Here is a 27,116-nt window from a genome sequence, read left to right as displayed (position 1 = left end):
GCAGGCTACATACAATATCCCTTTCTGACCAACATTGGCCATGAATTCATACATAAATATCAGATCAAAGCAGAACGTTATCTTTGTTATCTTTCAAATGTAAAATGACAACCACCAGTACGTATCCTGTATAAAGGGGCATGTTTGTAGTAGTGGAGTTTTACAGCTTGCTTGTCAGCTACCAAGTCATACCTCAGGTTGTTAGTCAGCAGTACCTTTCCTTCATAAGGAAAACACAGCACCAAGTTGAAATGCAGAAATATTTATTTTGGTTTCCTTCATTGGTTTTGAAAATTGTTTTGGTTTTATAAAACATAGAAATAGCCAACACTAAGCAAACATTTGAATTCCAATGTAAAACTACTGCTCTAACAGTTGACTGGGATTTGTGTACCTTAATTGCACACATGTATGAAATTACGCTACAGAGTAGTGCATTACAATCACACACAAATCTTAGTGCAAACCTTGTTGTGCTTGTATTTTACATATATCCATGTTTTCAAAAAACAGCAATGAATGCTAATGCAAAACCCAAATCTGTTAAAGATAGACTTATGCTGTAATAAGGCTTATTTCTGCTGATTCTCAAACAAAAGGTAGACTAGTAATTTTATATTTAATCTGGGAATTTAGTCTTTAATCCCTGAACAAATCACGATCCTGCACCACACAATTCCATCAGCATTTTTTTAATTGCTTCCAATTGCTGTAAAAGCACCAGGCAGAAACAGACATTCCACCTGGCCCATTTCATTGAAGAACCCTCAGTGGCTCATTATGCACAGAAAACCTCAGGTTGCATCAGAAACTATTCTGCTTATARAGAACCTGACACATTTAAAACAACACAATTTAAATGTATGTTCATTGCAGGGGAATAGTGGCTAGACCTGGTGCATGTTTACCTGACTGTTAGCATAGCCCATCCTCTTGAATGGTTTATTTTTAGATCTCTAGTTTTCTTGCCAGAGTTAGGATCTGTTCAGTTACGGGGCTGGCATCTCTCTGGAACTGTGTTAATGTAGCAAAGGCTGCATCGCTTAATTAACTGCATCCACACTTCTAGTGCAGGAAAACCCAATGCAGACTTACTCCGGAGAACTTGCAAGAACCTGTCTCTTTTGAGCGAAGTTCCAACTTCTACCTTACAAAAGTAAGCCTCAAAACTCGTGGCTGGGGRCACAAAAGGGAGAAAGTCACTCTGACACCTTGTCCCAGTTAGTATTCGGGCTAATGCAAGATGTGATACCASCCATACAACGGTGTTTTGGCAGACTAACTCCTCCTTCCCAGGGTACAAGATACTTAGAGGTGTTTTCAAACCTACCAAATCCGTTTGGACTTGACAACCGCAAGATACAYTGCAGACAGCAAACATGCTGGCAATAATAATAAAAGAATACCTTAGCTCCTTGGTTAAGGAGAGTCCCATTTTTGGCCAAGTAAATCTTAAATAACTTACACATAGTTACCATTTATAGTTAAGGCTCTTTTTGGAAATTGTAGGTCACCATAAAAACAATATGCAACACAACTTGACAGTAAGGCAGTGTTCCATTTCTTCAATGTTCCTATGGCAAGTACCCATTATTGTACAAGTTAATGATTGCACAGTTTCCTTCCTTATRTTTGCTGTAGTCAAATTACAGATATGAAGGTCAACAGTAGACATCAGATGTGTGCCACTTTCCTCGATCCATTCTCAGTTACATTTTGGCATTAGCATAGAGTTCATCTATCTGTGACTTGAAATATTTTCGTAGTTCTGGTCTCTTGGCCTTCAGTGTTGGTGTCAGCAGGCCATTTTCAATGGAAAACATTTCTGCATGTAGGGCAATGTCTTTGACCTGGAAAATAAATGGTTACTAGCCAAAGTATACCCTTTGAAAAGGCTAAAAGGGAGTAGGAAAGGAGTAGGAAATGYTCAGACATCATAACAGAACCCCTTATGGAAAAGCTTCCCCAATGCTTATTAAAATCAGTTTTGAGATTTGGATTATATTGTTGTTTTGAAATGCCGATAAGAACGGAACACTATTTTCTAAACATCTCACCTGTTCAAATGATTTCAAGCCAGATTCTTTCCCAATTCTCACCATGTCTTCCAGAATGAGTTTTTTGAGGTCCTGTGGATACAGAAAGATAGCACATTGTAGATCCTGAAAAAGCTCAAGCAGAATAATTAACTGCCTCAGTAGATATGACCCACCTTGTTTTTGCATAGCTCTTCATATGAACCTTCAAATCCCCTTTTCTTGGCCCAAATGCTCAAAGTCTCTGGATCGGGCACCACAATAGCTATTAAGAAGGCCTAAAAAAAATATTTTGTCAATTTTTTTTTTTAAACATTAAATGGAATTCCTGTCCACTTTTTACTAGTCACTCTAAAGGCAGCTCTTACTGTAAAATCAGCAGCTTTCTACTGCCTCAAAAGAAGACTTCAGTTTAAAAGCCTCTGCTTAAGAGACTTAAGACCTATGTTTTAATTTAGGCTTACAAAAACGTGAACAAAGTGTTTTCTGAATTTCCCCAGATGCTCTTAGCAATTTACATATTGCAATTAATGCTTAAAACTAAATTAATCTAGCTCCATTGCTTTGTCTGAAACCAAATCCACAAACATAGCCTGTGGTGTCCAGGCTGGATTTGAAGCCAAAATGTTAGCTAAATTTTAGAAGTCTTAGTTAAAAGTAAGATTCCAATCCCACAGAATTTTGCAGYGGGCAGAGAGAGGCAAGGAAGGCTTTTCTGCAGCCTCCTCTTGCACTCATTAGAAAATTACCCAGAAAAAACTTACCTGCAGGCTCTCTCCGTGGACAAACACCTGAGCAAGAGGTTCACTTCTCAGATACACGTTCTCTATTTTCTCTGGTGCTATGTACTCTCCCTGGGCCAGTTTAAATATGTGTTTTTTCCGGTCAATGATCTTCAGTGTACCATTCTGTTGGCAGAAATAATTTCTACTCAATAGGGGCACCTCACACCGTAACTGGCCTATACAGCTTAAGCACTCTGTGGCAGATCATGCAACACACCAGAAGCTCGATGTGCCCAGTGTCTATTTTCTTCTCCTATTAGTTTTACAGGGCTCTGGCTCTAACAGTATTTTACTGTTTTATGAATAAACAACTTGTGTGAATAAATGGCCCTGGATCCTTCACRTTGTTTTATATATAACAGTACCAGTTTTAAGTGCTATCCTCCTCCTAGACTTACCATCCTTGCCCCAGTTAGTTATTTTTAATACCAAATAGGTGGCTTCACTTGTTAAGTTAGCAACAACTACCAAAATAGACTTCAGTTACCCAAGGTCACTTACAGGTAGCCATTTCCCAATATCTCCTGTGTGAAGCCAGCCGTCTTTGTCGATAGCCTCTGCTGTTTTCTCTGGATCTTTCAAATAACCACAAAAGACGTTTGGCCCTTTCACACACACCTTAAAAAAAAACACTTGGTTAGTTCATGCTACTAGGAAGTGAAATTCATGATCACTATTTGCATGAAATCCTTTYTCCGTTAGATCTCAGTATTCCTCAGTCGATCACAAAAAAAGACCAAATGCAGTTTATACATCAGTGCTGAAATCTCTGTTCATGCTTGAGACATAATATTTCCACGAATGAAATATAATAAAAAGCAAGTGGAAGCATCTTTCCATCTAGTAGGAATGTTCTTTCTTGCTATTTGAATAAACTGCATTTATCAACTCTGCAGATACCCAGAAATACCACCTCTCAGGGAACATTTTTGGTTTGGCTTTTGTAAGCAGCAGCAACATTAATGGAAAGATGGCTATGAGAAAAACATGCACTTGTTTGTTATCCCAAAGTACAATAGTAGTCAAAGCAGAGTTGTCAGGATTTGCCTACCAAGTAAACAACTTTAAGGAGACCCCAAAACTATATCTGATCCAGCTGAAGAGCAGACAGAARAGGATATAAATCTATCTTAGGCAAAGGTGAATGAGCGCCAGTTTACAGCTAAGGACTAAGTGCAGTGAAATAGGTTAAGACACCTGCATTTGTTAGATCCAGAAGAGTTTGCATGGTGGTTTTAGGAGTAAATGACTGAATTATAGCATCTGAGAATTTTAAGGGATTAATATACTTAATTAAATTCCAAGCAACTCCCAATTCAGCAAGCTTTCACAGTAAGTATAAAAGAAACCTTAAGAAAAGTGTTTTTTTTTAAAAAAATATTTAACTATTTCTTATAACTTTTAGTGCTTCAGTTTGTGGCTGCTTCCTGTGGCTGTTTATAGCTATACCTGGACAAAATATCTAAAGAGGGCACATAGCATTGCATATAAAACTGGGTTCTCAAAGCCTGTGCCACATCTGCGTTGGTTTTGTGCAGAGGCACCTGCAGGCAGTTGCCCCATGTGAGCAGGAAGCCCCTTGGTGGATTCTTGGTTTCTTTCCGCGCTCCTTGAGGGTGCCTCACCCCTCAGCCCGGACTGCCTGCGCTCCCGGGTGGATGGGCTGCCAAGCTCGGGCATCGCTTGTTCCTTGGCACCAGGACAGCGGGATGGAGGCGCCACCAGTGCCCGCTGCTGGACACAGGCAGTAGGACACAGCTCTGCTGAACTGAGGCCTCCAACCTCCGTGTGCAACAGGACATGTTCATCACACAACTGCTGATGCAGAAGAACTTGCTACCCCACAGTAGACCTCTTCCCTTCCAATATGCTGATTTTTGCAAGAGTTTAGCTTTAGCTGCAAACACAGTTAGATAAAAGCATTCCTTCCAGTCTTGTATTTCTATAAATCATCCTAGCAAGTTTCTTCTCTTCCCACCCCGCCCCCTCCACCACAAAAGTTTACAGCATTAGAGCGTTACCCTGCTTAATTTTTAAACCGAGTAACTAGCGGTCTGCTTTGCTTCCTTGGATTGCCTACATGAAAGACATGCATATCTGCAGCCCAGATTATTGGCTGCAAGCCAGTTTTACTGAAGCAGTGACTTGTTATTTCATGAACTAAAAAGAAAGCTTCCAACATGTAAGTGGCTTCTATCGACCTTTAGAAATCACTCACCTCACCCTCTCCTTTGGCAGCCAAATAATTCATTTCTTCTACATCGACAAGYTTTATGATATTACATGGCATCGGTGCTCCAACATGACCTGTTAAACAGAGGAAGTGTTCAATAGCCTCAATGAGCTTTTGGCCAGGTCCTTAGCTATGTAAACAGTTTATTGATATAAGTTACCCAAAAGAAGGAAATGTTCCTTCTGAATAACACATTATATAAATACAATATGATTTTATTTTCTTAGTACTGAATTATAAGTTCTCTAGAACATTATCAGCTTCTGAACCCTGTGTCTGTTTACTGTTATGAACCTCCCTCTATTGAGGGACTTCACTAGCAGAACTCTCAATATAGCTCTCCACATTAGGATTATAGGTAAGGAGCTAGAGGTGCAACAGCTGTGAGAAACATAGACTGCTCGGACACAAAAGAGAAGCCATTTATGTTTCCAACTATGTTTATGTTATGTCCAACTATATTTATGTTTCCAGCTATATTTATACACAGCAGATCCCCATTCTCYAAGAATGGCATCAGCTTAGTACTATGAACTCTTCTACGTCTATGTCAACTAACAAGCTCCATGAAAAATTTGGATTGTTTGGCATTCCTAGCTATTTAGCAGTTGGGACATCAAGAGATCTTTTCCAAATGAAAAAATCCCTTTCTTATGCTTTATGATAGTCACAAGGAAAACGAAACGATGTGATCAGCATCCCGACACTTCACAGACATGCAGACCACAGGACTCCATACCTGCAGTCCAGTCACCAGGCAGTGACAGTGAACATCCAGCTGTACATTCAGTCTGTCCGTAACCTTCGTAAAACTAGGAAGTGAAGCCAAAAGCTTAAGTTTCTCACTTTATTTTTTTGGTCATTAAAATCAGCATTTTACTTATGTTTCTACTCAGTAAATCTGAAGTAAATACTCTAAATCCCAATTTAACATAGATCTCAGCATCTTCTATAAAAACAATTATCACCATCTTACAAACAGCCTTATTAAAATACATAATTTCAAGGGCTCTTATTCCACCTCCAGTTGATATTTACTTAACATTTCACTCCATTCATGTACATAAATTACACCTGCACAGACTAAACTTGAAACCAGCAAGGAGAATTCCACAGGAAGAAACATTAAGATAATGAGAACATAAACACTAGCAATGGCAGGTTTGTCCAAGGCAGTCAAGAATAATATCCCTACATCTCACCACAGATCTGTATGACAGAATTCCCCTTTATGTGCTAAGCATTCACCGCTACAACAACACAGAAGTGAAAAACAAAGTCACAGCAGCCCCATATATTTAAAAGTTGGGGCATTTTAGTGTTTCCAGTCCTTGAAGTTTACCATATCACATTTGTCTCCAGTCCCTGAAGTTTATTATATTTGTTCCATTCTCTGCAAAAATTTAAGATTTTTACCTCAGAAAGTATATACTTTGAAGAATATTTGTCAAGAAAAGCAGTTTATGCAAAAACATTAAAGATTATAGCAAACCAAACAATCTTTCCCTTAAGACAGTTTGGTTGATTACTTCAGTATCACAAAGCCTTTGGGAGACAAACTCTGAAGGAATTCAGTTTGTAAATATGCACTTGTAGCTTCCAAAGAGAATGCTAAGAATAGTTATCTGTGTAATYAGATCACTAGAAATGTGGTCTGATTACAAAGCTTGAATCAGTTACTGGAATCTGTATGTTCTGAGTTAAAGCCAGGAAACTCACCTGACAACCAAGAGCTGTTCTTAGGAAGGTCAGGACACTTGCAGATACAGGTGCTGCTCCCGTGACCATCAGCCTTACTTTTCCTCCCAAACTTGCCTACAACAGACACAAGATACTGTGGACACCAAAAGCATTTTAGAGAGAGGTTTCCAGAGTCTTCTCTCCCACCCCCAACCACTACTCACCTACAAACACCACCCAGAAATATTAGAAGTTACAGTATAGTATTCTATAGCAAGTTGGAGTTTTACCCTCATAGTAGCTGGAAGAAATAATATCTCTAATATGCAGTACCTACAAATGCTACCATGATGTTGCTATACCATGGATTCAGACAGAAGTCTAAAGAACATAAGTCATGGCCCCACCACAACAGGTTTGTACTTAAAGCAGTCATAGTATAAATCCATCTTGTACCTACTTCTCATACATCCCGGACACTGTAAGAGTCATCCACAGGGGTATGTTGTGCAACCAACATTAGGGTTATGTCAAGTGAACACCTTGCAGAATACCAGGCTTGCTTACAATTTACTACCAGTAAATTGTTAGGGGGCAACAGGTGGCACTAAGTAACATACAGCTTACGTAAATGTTACTTAACTTATTGACCTCTTTCAGAAAGACAATATTTACTTTTGAAAGGAGTAATATAAGGAAGAACTAGGCTGTTTCCAAATAACTTCCCTATTACAAGTAGCAGATTAGTAGAACAAAGAAACTGAAAGATTAAAGTAGAAAAACAAAAGASTGTTTGTAGCTTTATTCTGCATAGCCAGACAGTCTTTCGTCAGAGCCTGTATCTTATGGCAAGCGCATGCCATCTTACAACCACTCATCAGATTCAGCTATTGCAAACTGAGGCAATAAACTCTAACTAGATGGGATCTAATGGTGATGCTTCACAGTTGCACTGTAAAAATTACATGTCACTCAGCTGTTCTGTGCCATAAAGGAAGAATATTTGAAGGTTTGTTCACAGAATAATCACTACCTCCAAATAAAGTTATCCCTCTTCCAATACCTGTAACTWAAAGGTTCTTAGTAGGCAAGCAGAGAGACTTTCAAGCATACCTGTATTTTGCGGAAGATAAATTTATCCCAGAAACTGTTATTTCTTATTATACCACTTCTGAGTTCTGCTTCTTTCCTCTTTGAAGCAAAATCCAGCATCCACCTCTTCAGTGATGTATTTGCCTGTCCAAAAATCTATTAACAAGAATGATCTTGCATTAGAAGACTCAGACTATCATTCCCTTTTTCTTACAGTAACATGCCTAGAGACTCTTGAGTGAAACAGGTAAATTAAATAATCATTATGGGTAAATTACTGGTTTTACTGGGTAAGTTTTCCCAAGGAGATGCATATGCCTTCAGAAATTTCAAGCACAGATTTGACTAGCATATATAAACTTGCTTTTCAGATCACTTCTGAAAGTTTTCTTACAGTTAGCAGCTCACCAAAAGCCACAGAGCAGAGACAGATGACACATTAGCACATTCACTTTAGGGCAGACCCAGCAGCTCCCCTCAACATTACTGGGGGCCCCACCTCAAATTCCCACATTTGAGCTTCACATGCCAAGTTAGTGCAAGGCCAGTGGGGTTGAACTTGTGCCAAAAATGTGCAAAAAGAGGAGAGGACAGTCCCAAGTTTGGTGCTGTAGAAACAGACAGCCAAATACCCACCATTCGSTAAGTTGGAAGCCCTTTAGATGAACAGGCAGGTATCAGAATTCTGTCCTCTCCAAATGGATCACTCATGCTATTTGTTCTGGGCCAAGCACAACAAGTATCATGCTACTTGCTGCTTCCAAATACTTCTTCTAACAGGCAAAGTCCTTGCCTGATCCTCACCTCTAGCCTCACCGTCAGGACACTCCAGGGGCCATAGGACAGGCCTGCTCTTTCTTTAGCAACCAGGAGTACTAGCGGTATCCTCCCAACTATTCTGGCCATGTCCTAAGATTAGTCAGTCTTCCATATATAAAGGGATAATTTAAAGCCTTAAATCCAAAGAAGAGAATGGGGTTTTCAGCTCCCCGCTCAGATGACCCAGTTCGTGGCAGCTGGCAGACAGCACAGCTGAATGCAGGGCTGCTCCCACACGCTCTCCCCAGCACCCCGGCCTGGCTGCTTCAGCTCTCCCTGCTACATGGGTTGGCTCCTGCATAGGAAACTTGTGCATGGCCATTAGAGCACAGGCAAACACCTGACCTGGTTTTCCAAATTCCACTCCATGAGTCAGRTGCTAAAAGCGTGACATGCAAACACTAAGCACCATGGTCATGGTGTAGACTGGGCTTAAATAGCTTGCTCAGAGCAAYGCTTTAGGTCAGTAATAAAGCTGGACAAAAGCCAAGTCTCCTAGTTTGCCTTCTCTAACTAGGATTTGCTGCCTGGTAGTGCTGTAATACAACCAAACACTATTTCCTATACTTCCAGGCCTGTTTAGAAAGGGAGAGAGCAGTTTGTCAGCATGCTGATCAAACATCCCTGAGCACAGTTACTTCTACCATGTCAGCACAGATTTCAGAAAGATCTGTTAAAACCTTGCCTAACTCTAGGCTCACACCTTGAGACTTACCTTGTCAAACATTCTGTTCAACAGTCGCGGTACTACAGGAAATACAGTTGGCTGCAGTGTTTTTAGGTCATCCATAAGTAGTCTGATGTCCCCTTGGAAGAATCCTATCCGAGCTCCGTGGCACAGAACCACACACTGTTAGAAATAAGGAAAACGCCTGTGAAAATGGTACGTATAATTTCTTCTACCTATATCTGTGTATGACAGCCCTAAGTGGGGTGGCCTGTGCAGGCTCCACCTTAAATCCCCACAGCATCTGAACAAGTTCTACAGCAATCGCAGGCTGCAGAGTGGGACAGGAGAGCTCAAACAGCCACACATGCCCGCTGTACACAGGCCAAGGACGTTGATATAACCAGATACGGTACAAAAGCCTTTATCTGAAAAGGCAGCTGACAAATAAGGCCATGTCAGTAACCTGGAGGTAGCGAAGACTGAAAAACAAGACTTCTTTATTTTAAAAGCTCATTTAACAAGCTTATTAKCATACCACAACTTTGTTTCCTGCTATATACAGCAAGAAATTCTGCACTGAAGTCAGCACATGCTAGTACTGGTCCAGCAGGAATTTTGTTTGTGCAATTTCAGTTTCCTTCCCGTTTCACAACGTGATTGACATTAGCAAAGAATTTGCCGTCAGTGTCCCAAACACTCTTTGGGAGAGTTTGATCTCTGCTTATTTCTGCATCACTTCAGACCTACACCCAAAGGAGGAAGGCTTCATCTTGTCTTGGTCCACATTCTCTATGGGGTCTTCCCTCACCTCTGGATCTACATACTGAGTTTTTTCCTTCCTCCCATACACAACATCCCTACACTTCCTGTGCTTCTCTACCTGCCCAATTTGTTTTCCTTCCCTTTCCCATAACACCTCTCCATTTCCTGCCATCCATTGTTGTGCTTTGCATGCAGAAGACTTGTTCAAGACTTCCTTTTCTTCTCCATGCACACTGTGTCACCATCTACTAAAAGGAGCAAATGCACCGATTCAAACTGAATAAACAGAATCTGCCTGTCCTTGGTGGGACAGGCACATGGCCTGACACTTTCTTTCACCTTCCAGCTTCCTCAGGAGGCAGCAATGAGAGACCACTAACTTTGCAGCATTAGCAAGCGGCAGGCTTAAAAGACAACTTCTCACAGGCTCTCTGTTCATACCTACCCCCAACAGTAAAAGAATTGTTTCCCCTAGAGACTGAAAGCTTTTTGCGTAAACACCTCTCTCATCAGGAACACAAACAAACGAATAGTGAGAACAAACCCTCTGCTCCTCACTTTACCTTTTAGAGCACAAATTTCCTTCCTGTTACTATTGCATGACCAAGAGCAGAGCTGTTATCCAAAAGTGAGCTTGCACCTTTTGATGCAAGATAGAAATCAACAGAACAGGCACCAAAGCCTAACTGGTGTCCAGGTTYCCAGGAAAACAGTGCTGAAAGTTTAAGGGCAACTGTATACCGCAGGTCATACCTATTCCCAGTCTTCATAACAAATATGCACATGTGTGCCAGCATGCATGTAAATAAAAATACAAAGGCACMTGTTGACCTAGCCTGCTCAGCAGAAAGTTCAGGATTTCAAGCTGAAATCATGGGGCTCAACATCTGACTTTGCATCTCTCTGCATTTGTGCATGTTTTTTTTTCCCCCTCAATTGGGATGTATCCAGTTCCAGCACACACACCTGCCTTCAGGAGCCCTACCTGCCTAGGGCTAACTCAATAAACAACTTTGAGCCCATAGTGAAGACTGCCCTGAGATCTCTCATCCTCCAAAAGGGAGTCCCAAGTTGTGCCAAAAGGTAAAATAAACTATCAAAGAGACTTCAGAGCCATTACCATCCATTTTCTTTGGGCAGCAGAGAAGGGCACCTGAAGGGTGTCYGACACCACAGACAAGCAAATCATCTAGTTGTAGAATTATTATGGTTAAAAAAGACCTTCAAGAYCCAGTCCAACCGTAAACCCATCGCAACTATGACTGATAAAGCACAAAAGAGAAAAGCCCTACACTCCACTAAGACAAAAATCTACCCCTCCCTTTTTTTAAAGGGTTTCTTATTAACTGCATGATAGAAAGTTGTCTAGTACTCACTGTTTATAGGATATTGCTTTCCTGAGCCTTACCTCAACCAACCTTTCAAACATATGTGCAAGAGGCAAAAAGGAATAGTGTGTGTCACTGGGACCCAATAACAATGCATTCTGCAAGAAAAAATAAATTTCAGGAGTTCTGTAGAACAAGTTGATGCCTACCTCAACAATTCTTTCAAACATATGAGCCAAGGGCAGGAATGAGATCAGAGTGTCATCAGTGGAAGGTATGAATACTTTCTGAAAGTAAGAGTGTTGAGCAAAAGAGAATTAATGAGAATTAAATTTAATTATTGCTAATTAAATGCAGTAATGTGTAATCAGACACCTTAGCTCTTCAGCTTTACCTGTAATGAAACCACATTTTGTTTTTCTTTCATAAGAAATATTACAYGAGTTAGAAGTCACTGTTGTAAACAGACATTACAGAAATCGTAGTCATTTGTTAGAGACAAGTATAGTAATGATTCAGCTTATTACAATTTATCATTTGTAAGGTTATGCATAGAAACAGTTTGAAAGAAGCCATAGAAAAAYCCATTATAGACATTGTGTAAAGGAAATTTAAAGTTGTAGTACGCCTTAAGAATACAATATCACAACCTAGGTCATCTTAGGTCAGAAGTTTCTTTGTCGAGTTTGCTGCAAGAGTCAGGCTGTCACATTTATAGCAAGAGCATATTACAATCTAACCACAAGACTATTATCTTAACCTGATTCCATATGCAAATTTTATGGCAAAACAATATGGTTACATTTTTAACAGCATCTGGTTTTGTTTGRTCTTGGAATTGTCTTCAGAGTCAGCCTAAGAATGAACTTTAGCAGCCTGCTGTAAACTAAAAGTCTGTCCTAAGTATCAACATGTTCAGTTATTCTTCTCACACATTCACACAAGTATTAAAAGTATTTAAGGAATCAAAATACATATCTCCTCCCCAATCTTAAAGCAGAACAACAGAGTATGTTGCCTCTGACAGAGAGCTTGCATTACTGACAGATACTATGACTATGACAGAACGCAATGCATATTCCCATCAGAATTCCTGTAACATCAGGCCAAACCCTAGGCATGCCAGAAAGAAATCCTGCTTTTCTCTCCATGCTCCTGGATTATCACACTTAAGCAGCAAGGCCTTGGGGCCAAGGGAGCAAACAGTGCTCTGCCAATAGCTCCCCAGCAAGGTAGCACCATGCAAGACCTACAGCTGAAGCCAACACAGTGTTTTGGACTTAGCGAAGTAGACTTCAGCAGCAGTAGAATTACTTTATTCTGGACCTTTTCCATACAGCTTCAGAGGAATGGCCTGAATGTTACTCCCCGGCCCAGCTTTGGGGACATCCACACTGCCCACGGCAGCGCTGATTACAAGTTCCCAGGTTGGGCCACACCAGTGATAGGCAGCAATGCTGGCTTGGGCAGAAGCAAGCAAAAGCATCCCCAAGAGCCATGCTGGTCTGTGCACAGCCCTATATTCCCATGCAACCATTTCTAGTCCAGAAGGAGCTGCATGCAAAAGAGACTAGGAAGGTTGCCCATGTYGAGAGAAGGAACCAATAACATCTATGCAAGCAAATCTAAAACTTAGAGCTTTATCCATTCTTACATGTGAGGGCATTAAAAATGAAACAAACATACATACACAGAAATCTTTCAAATTTAACATGAATCACTATGCAACTTCTCACATATCTTCCAAAGAAATAAATAAAAAAGGGCCTCAAATAAAAGACGATTAAGAACTAGTACCAACATAGTACTTGACTTGTTGTCAGGTTTCATTTTCATTTGGATCTGACTGTGTTAAGACAAAAAGTTAGTGAGATCACAATGTCTTTTTTACTCCTGAGATACTTCCTCTCATTTTAAATTATACACGGTACAAATCCACAATGTTAACCTTGCAGTTTACCTCTGTAGCTTTCACAAAAGCTGAAGTATTGCTGACTATATTTTGATGAGTTATCATAGCTCCTTTGGGGTTTCCTGGGGAGGAAGCACATCAGGATGAAACAGTGAGATCCTCAAAATTATCAAGCAGAGGTAAGACTAAACAAACACATTTCATCAATCACCAAGTCCCTTTTCAGATAACACCACCTTTCTTCATGTACGATACAAACACAGAAAATAGGCTAACACGTTTGCAAAATATACACATATATATATGCTCATAACTTGTAATAGTGTGGGTATGTTGAAGTCATTTTATTTGTGAGACCAAATCTTTAAGAAACCACCATCTCTCTTGAATGAAATTCTGTAATCCAAAATTAATTACTTCTGTGAAGATTCATCTATCGAACGAGGATACTCTTCTCTACTTGGCACTACTTTAAATATATAACTAATGTTGTGCTTTTTCCAATGCTCTCTCCACTGTTGGATCCTGTCCCACACTTGAAATTTGATTCTTATCTAAGTACTTTTCTCTTTCAGTTCTACAGTAAGCTGCATATTGCATAAGAGCAAAGAAACAGAGCCTGCTCTTTCATTATTTATTTATTTTTAAACTGTAAGTCTGAGATACAATCCAGGACCCCTATCATAATGGAAATAGTTTCAGCACCTATTTCTGAGCACAAAAAATGTCCCCACACTTCAAGACATTGCAACTCTTTATTGATCAATGGGAAAAGTCAAAGGGAGTCTTACCATAGAACTTCCCCAGCTACTACTTGCCAAAAAGATGCAGCAGCAGAGGGGAGTCTTGAAAAAAGTAGGATTGCTTCTGCATTAGTTTTGCACATACAGGATAATAAATTCTGCATAATGTAATGAGGAGTACCTGTCGTTCCACTGGTGAAACAGATCACTGCTAGATCTTCTGGCTTTGGAGGCTATGAAAGTTAAGAAAGTATTAGTATGGTTAAGATAGCAAGGAAAAAGATTTTCCTGGATAAAACACTGAAGTACTAGTGTTACCTTGAGCTATAGGAGACAGGTAGATTTGCTAGGTTGGTCTACAGAGTGCTACCCAACTCGCATTAAACTGATTGAACTAGTTTCATACTTACCATAGGTTTTTGCCTGTGTGCTCTTCCCAGCTCCTACAGAAGGGAGAAGGGAAGAAAGACTGTTTAGACATAAAAGCACTGTTGTTTGCTTTATCAGACAAGATGTTATCAAGCAGTATAATGTTTTATTGTTTAGACTGCTATGGCATTTTAACTCTAAAAAGTCTTGTGAAGATTTTAAAGCAAGTTTTAAAAGACGCAATAGAACAGAAGAATTAGTGTGATCCTCAAATACAGAGGTGCTAACTAGTCTAACACACATATGCATTTCGATTTTTTCCCCAATAAACTAATTTATAAAAGAAGCTCAAGAGCAAGCAGTACCATGACAAGTCATAACAAACAGAAGACACGTGCTACTGACAGTCTTGGACTAGATGAAGCAATACTCATTTTAATAGGCCCTTCACTGCTTGTGAGGGCAAAGACCTAAGCTTGCAGTGAGAGGTCCTTGGTGGTCTATATGTTCTGCACTCTTCAGTGCAAAAGAAGTTCTCTTTCCCCTAGGCCTCCCTTCCTTCTTTTTCCCTCCTTACCATAATTTAGGCTAAACCATTAAGGATGCCACAGATCTTCAGAGAAGCAAATACCAAATATATCTTTTTACCAGCAGAAGACATTACAATTAACAGGAAAGTTTTGAAACCATGAGCTTAGTATTATTGATGATGAGTAGTATTGATGATGATGATGAGATGATGAGTCTAGACTTAAAGTCTAGACTTCCTAAACTCATGCTTATTTAGCATTAGAAACAGTTCTAGTTAGAAACTTACACAAGATGCTCCTTTTGCTGAGCAGAGGTTTGGAAGCACCCTTTGAGGGCAGATACATCACTTGCTCACTGCCCTTACATTCCAAGTGCACATTCCTTTACCAGCCCTAGCATTGCTTTAGCTTGGTTAGCTGAAGAGATTTATCACTACGATCCAATGCAGGGGCAGGAAGCAAATACCAGAAAAACAGCTAACGTGCCCATGCCTAGAGGTCTGGCTTTTTGACACTATGCCATTGCACAAAAGTGTGCCTGTATGACAACACCGCTGTCTGTGGAAACAGCAGCATCCATGTTCCAGGGGCCACTAGGAAGTGCTGGAGTTACCTATACAATTATAAGTCAGAACTACAAAGTACTTCTGAAAAAAAATCCCCTAAGCATCTAATTTTAAGCATCCAATTTTAAGCATCCAACTCTAATCCAACCCTTCTTTCAGTCTAACACAGCACTGTACAAGTCATTTATTCTGCATAGTATCTCTAGCTCATTTCAGCCTGGCTGAGGCAGGTTAACTGAGACACAATTAACTCTCTTTTACAAGCTATGCTGGCATTTTTTTCTCCTTACCAGAAGGTGGCTCCATTAACACAGAAAACTGCTGTGAAAACAAGTTTACTAAAGTTCAATGAAATTTAGCAATTCCGGGCAGTTACTAAGACACCTGCAGAACTCAAGCATGGCTGTTTGGAAGTGCTAAAGTCTCAGTGAGTCAAGTCTTGACAAGAATTCAAGTTGGAACCAGGCTAAACCCCGTTTCATAATTTCACAATAAAGCATGCATCATGCAGTTTACAGCCAAGACCGATTTCTCCAGGAACAAAACTGCAACAAAAGGTCCATGCAGACAAGATCACCCCAAGCACAACTATAAGCCCTTGAATACTAAGTAGCAAGGCAAAACCCAGAAGTCACACTGCCTTAAATTACCGCAGGCTAATGTTGGAAAAATAGACTAATATTCTCCATCTCCCTCCAGAATTTTTCTGCAGGTTCAGCACGGAGCAAGATAGCAATTTACTACAAACCAAGACCTACAGAGATTCTAATTGAAATCAGTATTTTTGAAGCATTATCAGCATTGCTCTGTGTGATTATCATTTCCTACTGCTTTGCATAGACAAGGCAATGCCCAGATCTTATGTTCTCTGAACCATGTTAATAAGTTTTTGCACCACTAACCTGGCAAGCATGGGTTTACATTTTGCACACTATGAAATGCCACTAACAAGTTGTTTTCCTTCTTTAAAAGTATCTTTTTAAAAGGCTTGGTGTAGCTACCTCTTGAAGTTCAAGTATTCTGAAACTACCACATTGTGTTCCAGAGTGTTGAAACYAGACCGGTAAATTTATGCAAAGTAAAGGAGATGAAAGTAGTAAAGCAGGTTAAGTGTACTTACCACTATTTGTCCCATGCTGAAGACTTCCACCCCACACTTTTTGCCACGTTCCACAAGATCTATGCCAAAAGGCTCCATGATAACGATGGTGTTGAGGACTGGAGTTTCCCCCTTTTCCACACTGGTTAGCAGAAGCTTGGCCTTGTCGGGTTTGTCACAGAAAACCAATGACAAGTCAGCTGAGTAAGAACAACAACAATATTAGAAAGACAGATTGATTTTAGACTAGATCCATATTTCAGCATTTGGTACTATAGGACTCTTCTAGTCTGAGGAAGACCAGAGTTCTGCCCTCGGCCAGCTCTGCCCTCACACACGTAGCTGCAAATCTACCGAGAACATCCTACCTTTGTTCACAATGTAAGTAATAGCTTCACTTCCCAGTGTGTCATAGAGGGGCACTACCACCAAGGAGTACGTGTAGCATCCCTGTTCGATGATGACCCACTGCACAGGGAGAGAAGAGATGCAGGTCAGTGTGTGCCTCCTGCTCAGGGCTCACCTCCATCAACGGCTCTCACTAGGATTCGGACAGGGGATCCATTAGGGCAGAGCTCCTTTGGGCAAGACTTCAAGTGTGCATACACAGATAAAATGTGCAATGTAGATAAAGTGTGCGTACATGTGTTTACTATTAAGACTTACTGAGCTGTCAGCTGTGGGAAGAAGAAAAAAATAGTTGAGGAGCCCCAGCTAAGTCTTACTGAGTTCAATAAAACTCAGCTCTGTCTTTAACACAGGGTAGGTGGGTACTGCTAAGATAACTACTGTACAGAAAGTTGCATGATGAATTTATTTGTCAAGGTCTGTACACAGCTACCCAGAGCAAAATACAGGCATGCATGGGACTCCAGAAGTGGAAGATTCTGGACACTTGAGAAGGTAAATTTAGTTTTCCCCTTGAAGGATAAAAATTCTCAGGCATTGCACCACTTGCCACTTCCAGTTAACTGAACAGGACTCCACTCTCCTTTAAGTTCCCTGAACTTAGGATTCAGCAAGGACTGCAACAAGGGTGTTGGCTTTCCCTCCTACCCCCAGCCTGCACTTAGTCAAACTTCGCAGTGTTTTTGCAGGACACTGGCCAATTACTTCACTGACACGTGGTTATTATTCCATAGATCATCTAGTATAGAAGCTACATTAACAAAGTTGCTAAGYCTCAGTTTCAGAGTGTGCCAAGTTTAGAGCGTGCAAAGTTAAGGGTAAGTTTTCCGAGTGGGTTTTTTTGTTTGTTTGTTTAAATATACTGGTCAGGACAGTCAAACTCAAAGAACTGGAGGTACTTCTGCAATAAGCTGTGCGCTCATTCCCAGAAGAACACTTCTTATAAAGCTAGCACAGCAACAGCTACCAGTTGGGCAGATTGGATGCAAACATTGCACTTACTGGAAAGMCTGCATCAGCCATGACAGGCATTCCTGAATATTTTTGCCTAGATAGCATCCACCTGTACATRTAACAAGAGGGAATGTGCCCGTATCACTGTTCAGCAGCTAATGGGGGGTCCGTTACAGCAGGTGTCAGCAGCAGCACAGAGCAGCAGCACTTCCCATTCTCCAATAACTTGCATGCCAGGACTCTTAATACAACAGCCACCTTCATTTTCTAGCCTATCAGCAGATTTTTCCTACATTCAAGCTCCAAAAGTTARAACTATTTAAAAACAAGTAGTAAGCTCTCCCTCTCAAAGCCCATGCAAGTATTCAGTAGCATACAGAACAACAGTCTAAGTTTTTATTTGTTCTTTCCAGTGGMTCTCATCATCTGCTAGGAGACACTMTACGCRCTCTCCTGGTTTTCAATCCACRACAGAAATTCCTTGCTTGTGGAAGGGATCAGCTGTTTTCCAGTTATTCAAAGAGAAAGTCATGTTATTATATATAAATCCAATTTCATTTTTGGTGAACATTTAAACAAGGGGCATACTAGGGATTTTCCCCTTTAGGGATTTTCCCTGTAGTTTTTCCTCTGAACAAGTGTGAATCACATTGCCTGATAATCTTTGCAAAAACCTTCTGTCTGTCTGGATTGGTGATGATGTTAGGGTTGTCACAACACTCATCCAGTCATTTTTGACAGGGAAAATCCCATACTTTAAACTGCTAGCYTAACCAAGTCCTCCTAATTTAATGGTTTCCTTGTTGGAGGCATCCCAGCCTTTTTCTGGCAGAAATATAACTGCAGGTCTTAGAACTGGAACACTGAAGGGAAAAATCCAGGCAGCATATTGTTGCAGACTTGAGAGCCTAGAAAAACAGTTTCTTCATCTGTACCAGGCTAGCAAGAGCTTTTATTTTGTGTCTTTTTGTGTGTGTGTGTGTGCAGTGGGGAGCAGGAAGGGGAGAGGGGGAGACAGAGAAAGCACTGTAAGTTTTTAGCCACGTAAACATTGGAAAGGGCTCCAGATAATGGGATCTATTAAGGGTCTTTCAAGAGGAATTTTTAGATTCCCTGGTTCTCTTATTGTTCTGTATCCAGCTCTGGGAGAGAGAGAAAAATATAAGACATTAACTGCTGTCAATTGTTAATTTTGTTTTTTAGCTAGAGGTGCCATATGGGTAGCTTGGAGGCCTATGGCATTGACCTTTGCCAACCCCAAATATGTTTCTTAGGTACACTTAGGTACAGCAGCTAGGTACACTGCTGAAAAGCAGCAGATTTTAAAGACGTGGGCAATTTCAATTGCAGGTAGATCACTAGCACAACTCCCCTCATTTAAATTACCTCAGGTCTGTTTTGTGCAAAAATTCCAACATACTGAGCTTGAGATGATGGTTTAAAACCTCGGTAAAGCAATGCTGAGCCCACACACTCTGCTTTGTCTGAAGCCTGGGAAAAAAGGTAAAAAAGGTGAATAAATAAAAGCACATTAATCAGTACATACCACATTTTAAATGTAACAAAAATAGAAAAAAACACCACAACAAYGGATATGAAATAGTCTAGCGAACCTATCATGGGGTCCTCCATGACTACAGTTCCCATTGCAATGCCATTACAGTTCCCATTCATATGACACATCCTACCAATACGCAGTAAAAATCACCTTGAAAAAAAGTGAGTTCTGCAGCCTGCAAGGAGATGTTTAATTGTGCTAATTGTGTGAACTTCGCCTAGTGCATACAAGTTTAAAGTCACCAGCTGACTAAATCAGAAACATTCTGAGGGAACGTAGCTGTTAAAACAATTTGCATGAAGATCTACTTTTAGTGATCATGAAGAAGTTACTGGTTAAAATCTCTGAACACTCTATACAACTACCATTCATCAGTATGGAGATAAACCAAGAAGCACAATTAATGCACATAGAGATCAGTACTACACTAGGAAAGGTCCTCAGAAACAARCAACTGCAGCAGGAACGGTGTGAGCCCCAACCCTGAGCAACACTCCAAAGGCACTCCACTTCAGAGGCAGGGTACAAGTTTAAAACAGTTCTCATCAATAGAGAAAGCCCCAGAAGATTCAGGAGAACAGCAAATAAGGTAAACAAAAGGCACATTTTCTCTCCAATTTGCACACTTTATAAGGATATTCTTCTAAAGCAGAACTAGAATTTTTACAATATTTCAACACAGTAAAAGTAGCTTAAGATATTAGTTTAACACATTTGCACATAAGTAAGACTTATCACATCACTAAATGCTCTATCAGTGGTCACAGAAAGCAAACACAGATCTAGCACCAAGCTAGGGAGGTTACTTACCTCTTTATAGGAGATCCACTCATAGGGCTGGTTTGGCTTTCTAGAGCCCAGACAGGGACCATTATCTACAACGTGACAAACCCAAAGTTACTGAGATGTAAAGCCTACTTTCTCTGCCCCAACACCACACTAGCTACACTCTTGCGAGGGGTAAGCTGACAGCCGGTGAATTCTTTGCAGACACATTCAAAAGCCAGACTATTTGGGGGGAGGATGGGGAAGGAAGTGAGAGAAGGAAAAGAGAGCAGCACCAGGAAGGAAGGAAATGAGGGAAGGACGTGGATGCAGTCAGGTTTAATTTAGAATATGTAGCAGAGCACAGACTTAGCTCATCCACCTCGGCTTCACAAGAGGTCATGGTTAAATCTGCCTTTGAGAAAGCCCACACCCAATACATTATCTTATTGCTAGGTAGATTCCACATATCTCCAAATGCATTTCAAAAGAGTCCAGACCTTTAGCTCTTATTGTAGAAAATTTATCTTTGGACTTACTTGATACATGCACACCCCTTTGGAAGATATCATAAGCTGTTCTCACGTCATCATAATAGTAAATCAGAAGTTCATCGTTCTTAAGGAGGGAGGACCTTCGAGCGTGCTCAGTACCCTGTATGAAATAAGTAGGAATGTTACACACATCTGTTAAAGATCAACAGAAAATCACTAAGATGATTAAAATAAAAACAACATTTTTAAATATTGCATTATAAGGCCTATGAAATTGCGTTAAATATTTTGTTTTAAAGATCTTTGGTTTGTTTTACCACAGGACAGGAAAATTCCTGCAAGGTTTCCCAGAACATACATGGTGAAAAACAGGGCCAAGTCACCCTCACATTTCTAAAACCTGTTAGGCAAAAATCTTGTCCTCAGTTCCATATGACATAGGTCAAGTCAGAACCACATAATGCCCTTGGACATTACTTTCACTTAAGAAATGCTCTAAGCCATTATTGCAGTATGTAGCATAATTCCAGCCAGCTTTCCAAATGCCTCCACTATCAGACAGGATGATGATCTCTCTCTCTAGATATGAGAATACAGTCTACTTTTTTTTTTTTTCTAGTTTTAATTAGAAAACATAACTCTGCTTCAAGTTGATACTGAAAAGTGGATTGATTTTTAAGAGCCATCAACAACACTCCAAAACACAAGCTTCAAGTAGTAACATATTCCCTGCCAGATATAAATCAAGTTATTTAATCCCCTTAAAGTTCCACCTTTTCACAAGAGTCATCTCCTGTCCTAGTTAGAGCCAGTCGGAACAATATCACCTTGAGTTTAAAAGAAAAAAGCAAAACAAAAACACACCACCACACACAAAGTAAACACCCAAACACTCACAGAAACACCCTGTTTGAGCAGACTGGCATTTACATAAGCTGTAACCAAGAGCCAGCAGGAGAACATGAACAGAATAAGCTCATAGTTTTTATACAGTCTACTTTATTATAACTGATTAGATAATCTTATAATTCAAAAGTACATCTGGATACTTTAACTTGTAATAAAACAATTATGCAAGTACTATTAAGCTACGCTTATTAGTTTTGCTCAGATAACAGAGGTGCCTACAAATTATTATATAGCAGGACAAGCAGTGGGTTCCTTGCAAGCACCACATAAAACTATCCAAATCAGCAGCTAGGGTCAAATCCTAGCCCTTTCCACAGGGTCAAACCTTGAGCTAACTGGAACTATGGAGGTAGCTGATAGCATGTCATATAGATGTCATGTTGCACATGTCCACAGAATGGAGCTAGCATGTTAGTGGCCAATCATGTAGCGAGGAAAAATATATATGTATATAACCATAAAACAAGTCTGACTTGTTTTTGCAAAGCTCTGTATGCGTAATGGAGCGCCTGCCACTCCTTCGACAGTGAGCAGAAACCCACACCAAGAACGCGACGCAGAACAAGTTAATGACCGGCCTCCCTCTAAGCACACGTAATATTAGAAGTATCCAAGAGCATGCTGGCACTCCGAGAACATCCTCTGTTCTATAGGAAAACATCCCAAGGCCTGTCTCTGCTAGGAAAATAGGGAAAAAGTCAGTACTGCGTGTGTTTTAATGCACTTGTTTCTGGACCTTCTCCAAAGTCAGCCACTAGATTGCCTGGTTTGCCTGTGGCCAGAGCTGGCCTGAGGTCAGGGGGAACCTGCATCAGCAGCATGTTCAATGTGCCACAGCTGCTATTCCTGGTGAGGTACCACATTCGGAGCCATTTCTCAGCAATGGTCAATAAACTTGTTTTCCTCTCACGTGAGCTGCCACTATTTTCTCTACATATCCTATTACTCAGTGCCACAAAGGCTATCTTTGCAGGGCCTGGGGCACAACTGAAAGTGAAGGCAAGACTTCTGAGAAATGGCACACGAAGGTGCAGGACTGATTGCAGTGACCTTTGGAAAAACACAGCAACTCACAGGCTATTAAAAGACCAAGTCAGCTCCCCACRGTTATTTCAATAGAGAAAGTGAAACAGAACCAGCTTAGGGGCCTGCTTGCTTAACTCTGCTTTGCAAAGTGCCAAGATTTCACCAGCCTGGGCAGAGGGTCCTTATCCAGAAGCGGTGTGTGCAGCAGGAGCAGCTCTGCTCCCATCAAGCTCCTCCAAACAGCAGCTCCTGCAGCACGAGTCCCTCCCTCCGCTGCATGTTTCTGTCTCAGACCTGCAATGCTGCACTGATTTTGTGCAATCTATTTGAATAGGCTCTAACTAACATCTAGCACAGAGGCAAGTGCTCAAAACACCTTTAGGTCTTACCACAGTGGCTTGGAGGGATGAAGCAATAATACTGCACTAATGCCAAGAACAAGCTTAGGTTACTGGGATTGTGTGTGTGTGCACATGCGTGCATTTCAGGCATTGCAGCATTTCAAGGAGTTGCAAGAAGATAACACATTTTGCAGCAAGGCTTTGGCACTGGTTTAGAATAGGAGCATCCAAAATGCGGAGGCTTTTCCATGGAAGACCCCTGTATTACCCARTCTATGCCCAATTGTGCCACAGGACACAAGAGAGAACTTTTTCTGTTCAAGACATGGGCTTGCTTCTTGTCGACAGAAGCCGTCTCAGACGAGCAGCGCTGTCACAAGTCACAGCGCTGTCACAGGTAGGGCTGTTTCCAGCATGCCCCAGAGCCATGGGAGGCAGCTTCTGTTCTCCTGAGAAAACCATCTTCCCGAGGAGCAAGGATTGCCCAATTATTGGCATGCACATTCTGAGCAGCAAGGATAAGGCAGGGTTCTCAAACCTGCCATATAACGTTAAGCAACCTAATCCCTAGGCAAGCACACAACACTAAGACCAATTGCTTAACACRACCTGCACTTATCTTGAAAAGTTAGCTTGGAAAAGACAAGATGAGATGGAATAATTATCAGAAGAACATAAGAAGGTTTAAAAGTTACTTCATAAGTAGAATGGCCTTCTCCATATTTGAATACTTCTTCTGAAGAASCAAAAAGTCACAGTTGCAAGTCCAAACTCAAGGCACTCTAAGACACAGACAGGCTGTCTTTCCACAGGTTCTAGCCAAGCTTGACCTCAATAGCAGTRTTTTCATATTTAAATACCAATATATTTGATAATCATGCAGTTTGTAATCTTAAAATCAATAGGCATTTGTTCAAATATCTATCACCACCTGGAAGATATATCAGCAAACAGAACCACATCTATCTGCAATTAGAGACATGATTAATGGTGCACCTGAGCTTTGCTAAATACAGCTGAAACACCTCACTGTTAGGTGAACACACRAGATTCCTAGCAACAATATAGTGCACAATTCAGTACAGTGAAATTCTGGGTAATACTAACTAGTCTCTCCAACTGGCTAGACTAGAATTACTCTTCATGAATCTTATCTTCAATGCACCAGCATTCTAAAAAACTCTCCTGAAAAGAAAATTGAGTTGGTAGCTTTAAAGACATTGGTCTTTCCTAAAGGGAAATAATTTTCTTTACTTTCAGCAGGCCTCTGAGCTGACATCCCACTCGACATCCAGTCTTCATGTTCATTCATTGATGGTCAAAAGGGGTCACAGGGTGCTGACCTGCCAAAGCCAAGTTTTCCAGAGATGGGAAGCAACATGGAAYTGCCATACACAGGACACTCTTCCTCCCCTGAGAAGTTTTGAAAATTCGTCATCTGAACATTTAGAAATCCTCCCCAATCACTGACTTCGTTTGAATTTGTCAGAGGCAAACGAAGCAAGTCAAAAGCTTGCACACATATTTCATTACCAGAAGTAAGCAGAAACGTATTTAAACTCAAAATTAAAGGTAAATGTGCTATTCAAAACAGAAGAGGAGTTTCTTCCTGCTAAATCTCTTTGGAAAACACTGCTGACTCTGATAGTCCTTTTCACATCTTTTCTGGTTAAAGGGTGCAGGTATATTATCTGAAACCAGTGCTGTGGAAATGAGAAGCTCAGCTTACAAAATCTATGAGAGAGTAGAAAGTACTCAAAGCAAGATACAAAGCACATTTACTTAGGGAGAAATTGGACCTCTAATGCTGTAACAACACCCTTCTTACTCCTATAAAAGTACCAGTTCCAGCACATGCTTTAAGATTACTTCAACATATCTATTCCGATTTGATGGCACTTTAGTGCAGTTTACATCTTTACATTGCCAGGGGCTGTGTATCAACTGCCAAAGAACACGATGCACAGATTTTTTCACTGTTCCTTCAATCTAGGTCCTCAAGGTTTAAGATGTACTAACTTGTTCAGTCACTTCTTGTTTGTGTTATACTATTAGTAAATCTTTATTAAAATGCATTTTATGAAGAGGCAATAAAAACCATAAGGCTTCTCCACCTACCTTACTCAGACAAGAGAGCTGGTGTTCATTAGTGCAACATGGATCAGCTCAGCACAGCTCCCACTACAGAGTGATTTCAGCCCCCGAATCCAGCAGCAAGGAGCTAATTTGCCTTGAAGAGCTAAGGGCAGGGAGCCTGGAGACGGTCAAGAGTCTCCAGCCTTAAGTGTTTGTCACTGTCTGTGGCTAGAGACGAGCCGCTGTTTGACCATCTTTTAATGGAAAAGCCCTCAGATCACATCTGTGTCTTCTCTGTGCAATTCTAATAGCAAGTCATTAATTACCACAGGTTCTCTGTAACACTCAGAGAGTAAGCCAATGAGCTTACTATATAGCACTCTGAAAGGCTATTCAGGTAAGAAATAAAACAGTATTATACAAACTTTTGAACAAAGGGGCCAGCTAATACCTTAGTATTAGTAKCTAGCTACTATAAAATAGTAGATACTATTTTAGTATCATGAAATATTGCAAAGAAACTGCCTGTTTCATGGCCATGACACAAGTCTCATCTGGTTAAAGTTTATAGAACTTTACCTACTGTAAATTTCAGACTGCTCTATGCCATATTTCTTTACACTAGTTACATCTACTCCTAATGTGACATTAAAATCATTTTATTTTATGCCCAATTGCATCGACTGGGGAGAACTAGATGYGGTTTGTCCACATAATAATCTGTGGTAATGGGAAACTTGAGCTGCAAGAACCCCAGAACAAATGCACTACAATGATCATCGACAGTAATGCAGGATTCCTCTAATCCTTTTCCTTTGAAGGAGCTGTTAGAAGCCATGATTCAACTAATCCATGGCACAGGGAAAGAAGTTATCGCCCTTACATTGCTACATATTATATGCATCTTCCCTTACAGAYTATGGCTATTCAAGCCTGTCTCCTTCCTTCTAAAAAAGGAAACACGTTATGGGCCCTGAAGAAATACCAAAACACTTTTGGAGGAATCAAAACAATATGATTCTGACTCTGTGGTAAACAAGGGAATTGATAAAACCACTCCTCAAGAAACTCTAGTGATTGCCTGTGTTAGCTTCTAAGCCACGGTTTCTTCCAGTGATTTTCCTTGCTTCATTATTAAAAACAACCATCATCCAACTGCAGCTACCATATCCACAATGCAGGAGGAGGCTGCTTTGAGTTCAGCTTAGTCTATGATCATGATCTCTTTCCAGGACTACTAGATCTTTCCATGGATCATTTCAGGACAGTTACTACTCTCTTCTTGCTTGTAACCTGATATAAAAATCTCATCTGTCAACTGTAAGCTAAGTATTATAGCAGAAAAGAGTTTTAGCCTAACCAACATACTCCAACATGCATAACCCAACCCCAAGAACTAACTTAATATGTCATCACCTAACCACACGGCTAAGGAGGAAAAGCTACCTCAGAGCTGCTCTAACACACACAGGTTTCCCACCACTCGGATGGGGAGCTCAGCTTTCCTAGAAAGAAAACCTGTTTCTCCCATACTAGCTACCACCTCAATGACCTTCATCTTGAGCAGAGGAGGAATTCAGAAAGCCAAGACACAAGTTCATGACAGATTTCACAGAAGTGCTCACCCTGAAACACAGGGCCCATCACACCACAAAGTTAGAAACACTCTAAGAGTTGCTCTCTCAATCTCTGAGCTTCAAACGTGAYGAATGACAGCAGCCACCAAGCGACACTTACCTCTACTTCCACAGACTGCATTGCTAAATCACATGGTGGTTTCAGAGCCTTAGGTCTCGTTGCATACCAGTAGGTAGTGAGAGCTGCGAAAGCTCCGAAGCCCATCAGCGTGTTTGTTGGGAGGGTGCGCACGTACTGCCTGACGTCCCCAAGCTCCGGCATCCGCAGACTTCTGAACAACTCATGCGCTTGCATTGTAGCTCAGTGTGCTTCTCCTGATGCTG

General features: G+C 40.7%; 1 protein-coding gene across 4 annotated transcripts; it reads right to left on the bottom strand.

Annotated features, from left to right (window-relative positions):
- Positions 1 to 577: 577 nt before the first annotated feature.
- Positions 578 to 27,116, bottom strand: ACSL1 (acyl-CoA synthetase long chain family member 1). Of its 4 annotated transcripts, none has more exons than XM_026033578.1 (20): positions 26,893 to 27,116; positions 20,849 to 20,963; positions 20,355 to 20,419; positions 19,373 to 19,477; positions 16,993 to 17,092; positions 16,646 to 16,824; positions 14,471 to 14,503; positions 14,242 to 14,293; positions 13,366 to 13,439; positions 11,486 to 11,692; positions 9,361 to 9,495; positions 7,848 to 7,982; positions 6,774 to 6,869; positions 5,794 to 5,866; positions 5,040 to 5,128; positions 3,323 to 3,439; positions 2,801 to 2,944; positions 2,213 to 2,314; positions 2,058 to 2,129; positions 578 to 1,850 (listed from the first exon to the last, which is right to left on the bottom strand). In XM_026033578.1, exons 1-20 carry the CDS (start codon positions 27,085 to 27,087, stop codon positions 1,710 to 1,712), a joined length of 2,229 nt encoding a protein of 742 aa, XP_025889363.1. In that variant the 5' UTR covers positions 27,088 to 27,116; the 3' UTR covers positions 578 to 1,709. The 4 variants fall into 4 exon arrangements, with proteins under 4 accessions (XP_025889363.1, XP_025889364.1, XP_025889365.1 ...); XM_026033579.1 differs by having other exon boundaries at positions 11,615 to 11,692; XM_026033580.1 differs by having other exon boundaries at positions 11,486 to 11,563.

Source organism: Nothoprocta perdicaria, unplaced genomic scaffold (genome assembly GCF_003342845.1).
Source record: "Nothoprocta perdicaria isolate Ctin4 unplaced genomic scaffold, notPer1 scaffold_13, whole genome shotgun sequence".
NCBI lineage: Eukaryota > Metazoa > Chordata > Aves > Tinamiformes > Tinamidae > Nothoprocta > Nothoprocta perdicaria.
Note: the sequence above shows the minus strand (reverse complement) of the source record. Positions and strands in the feature narration are given on the sequence as shown.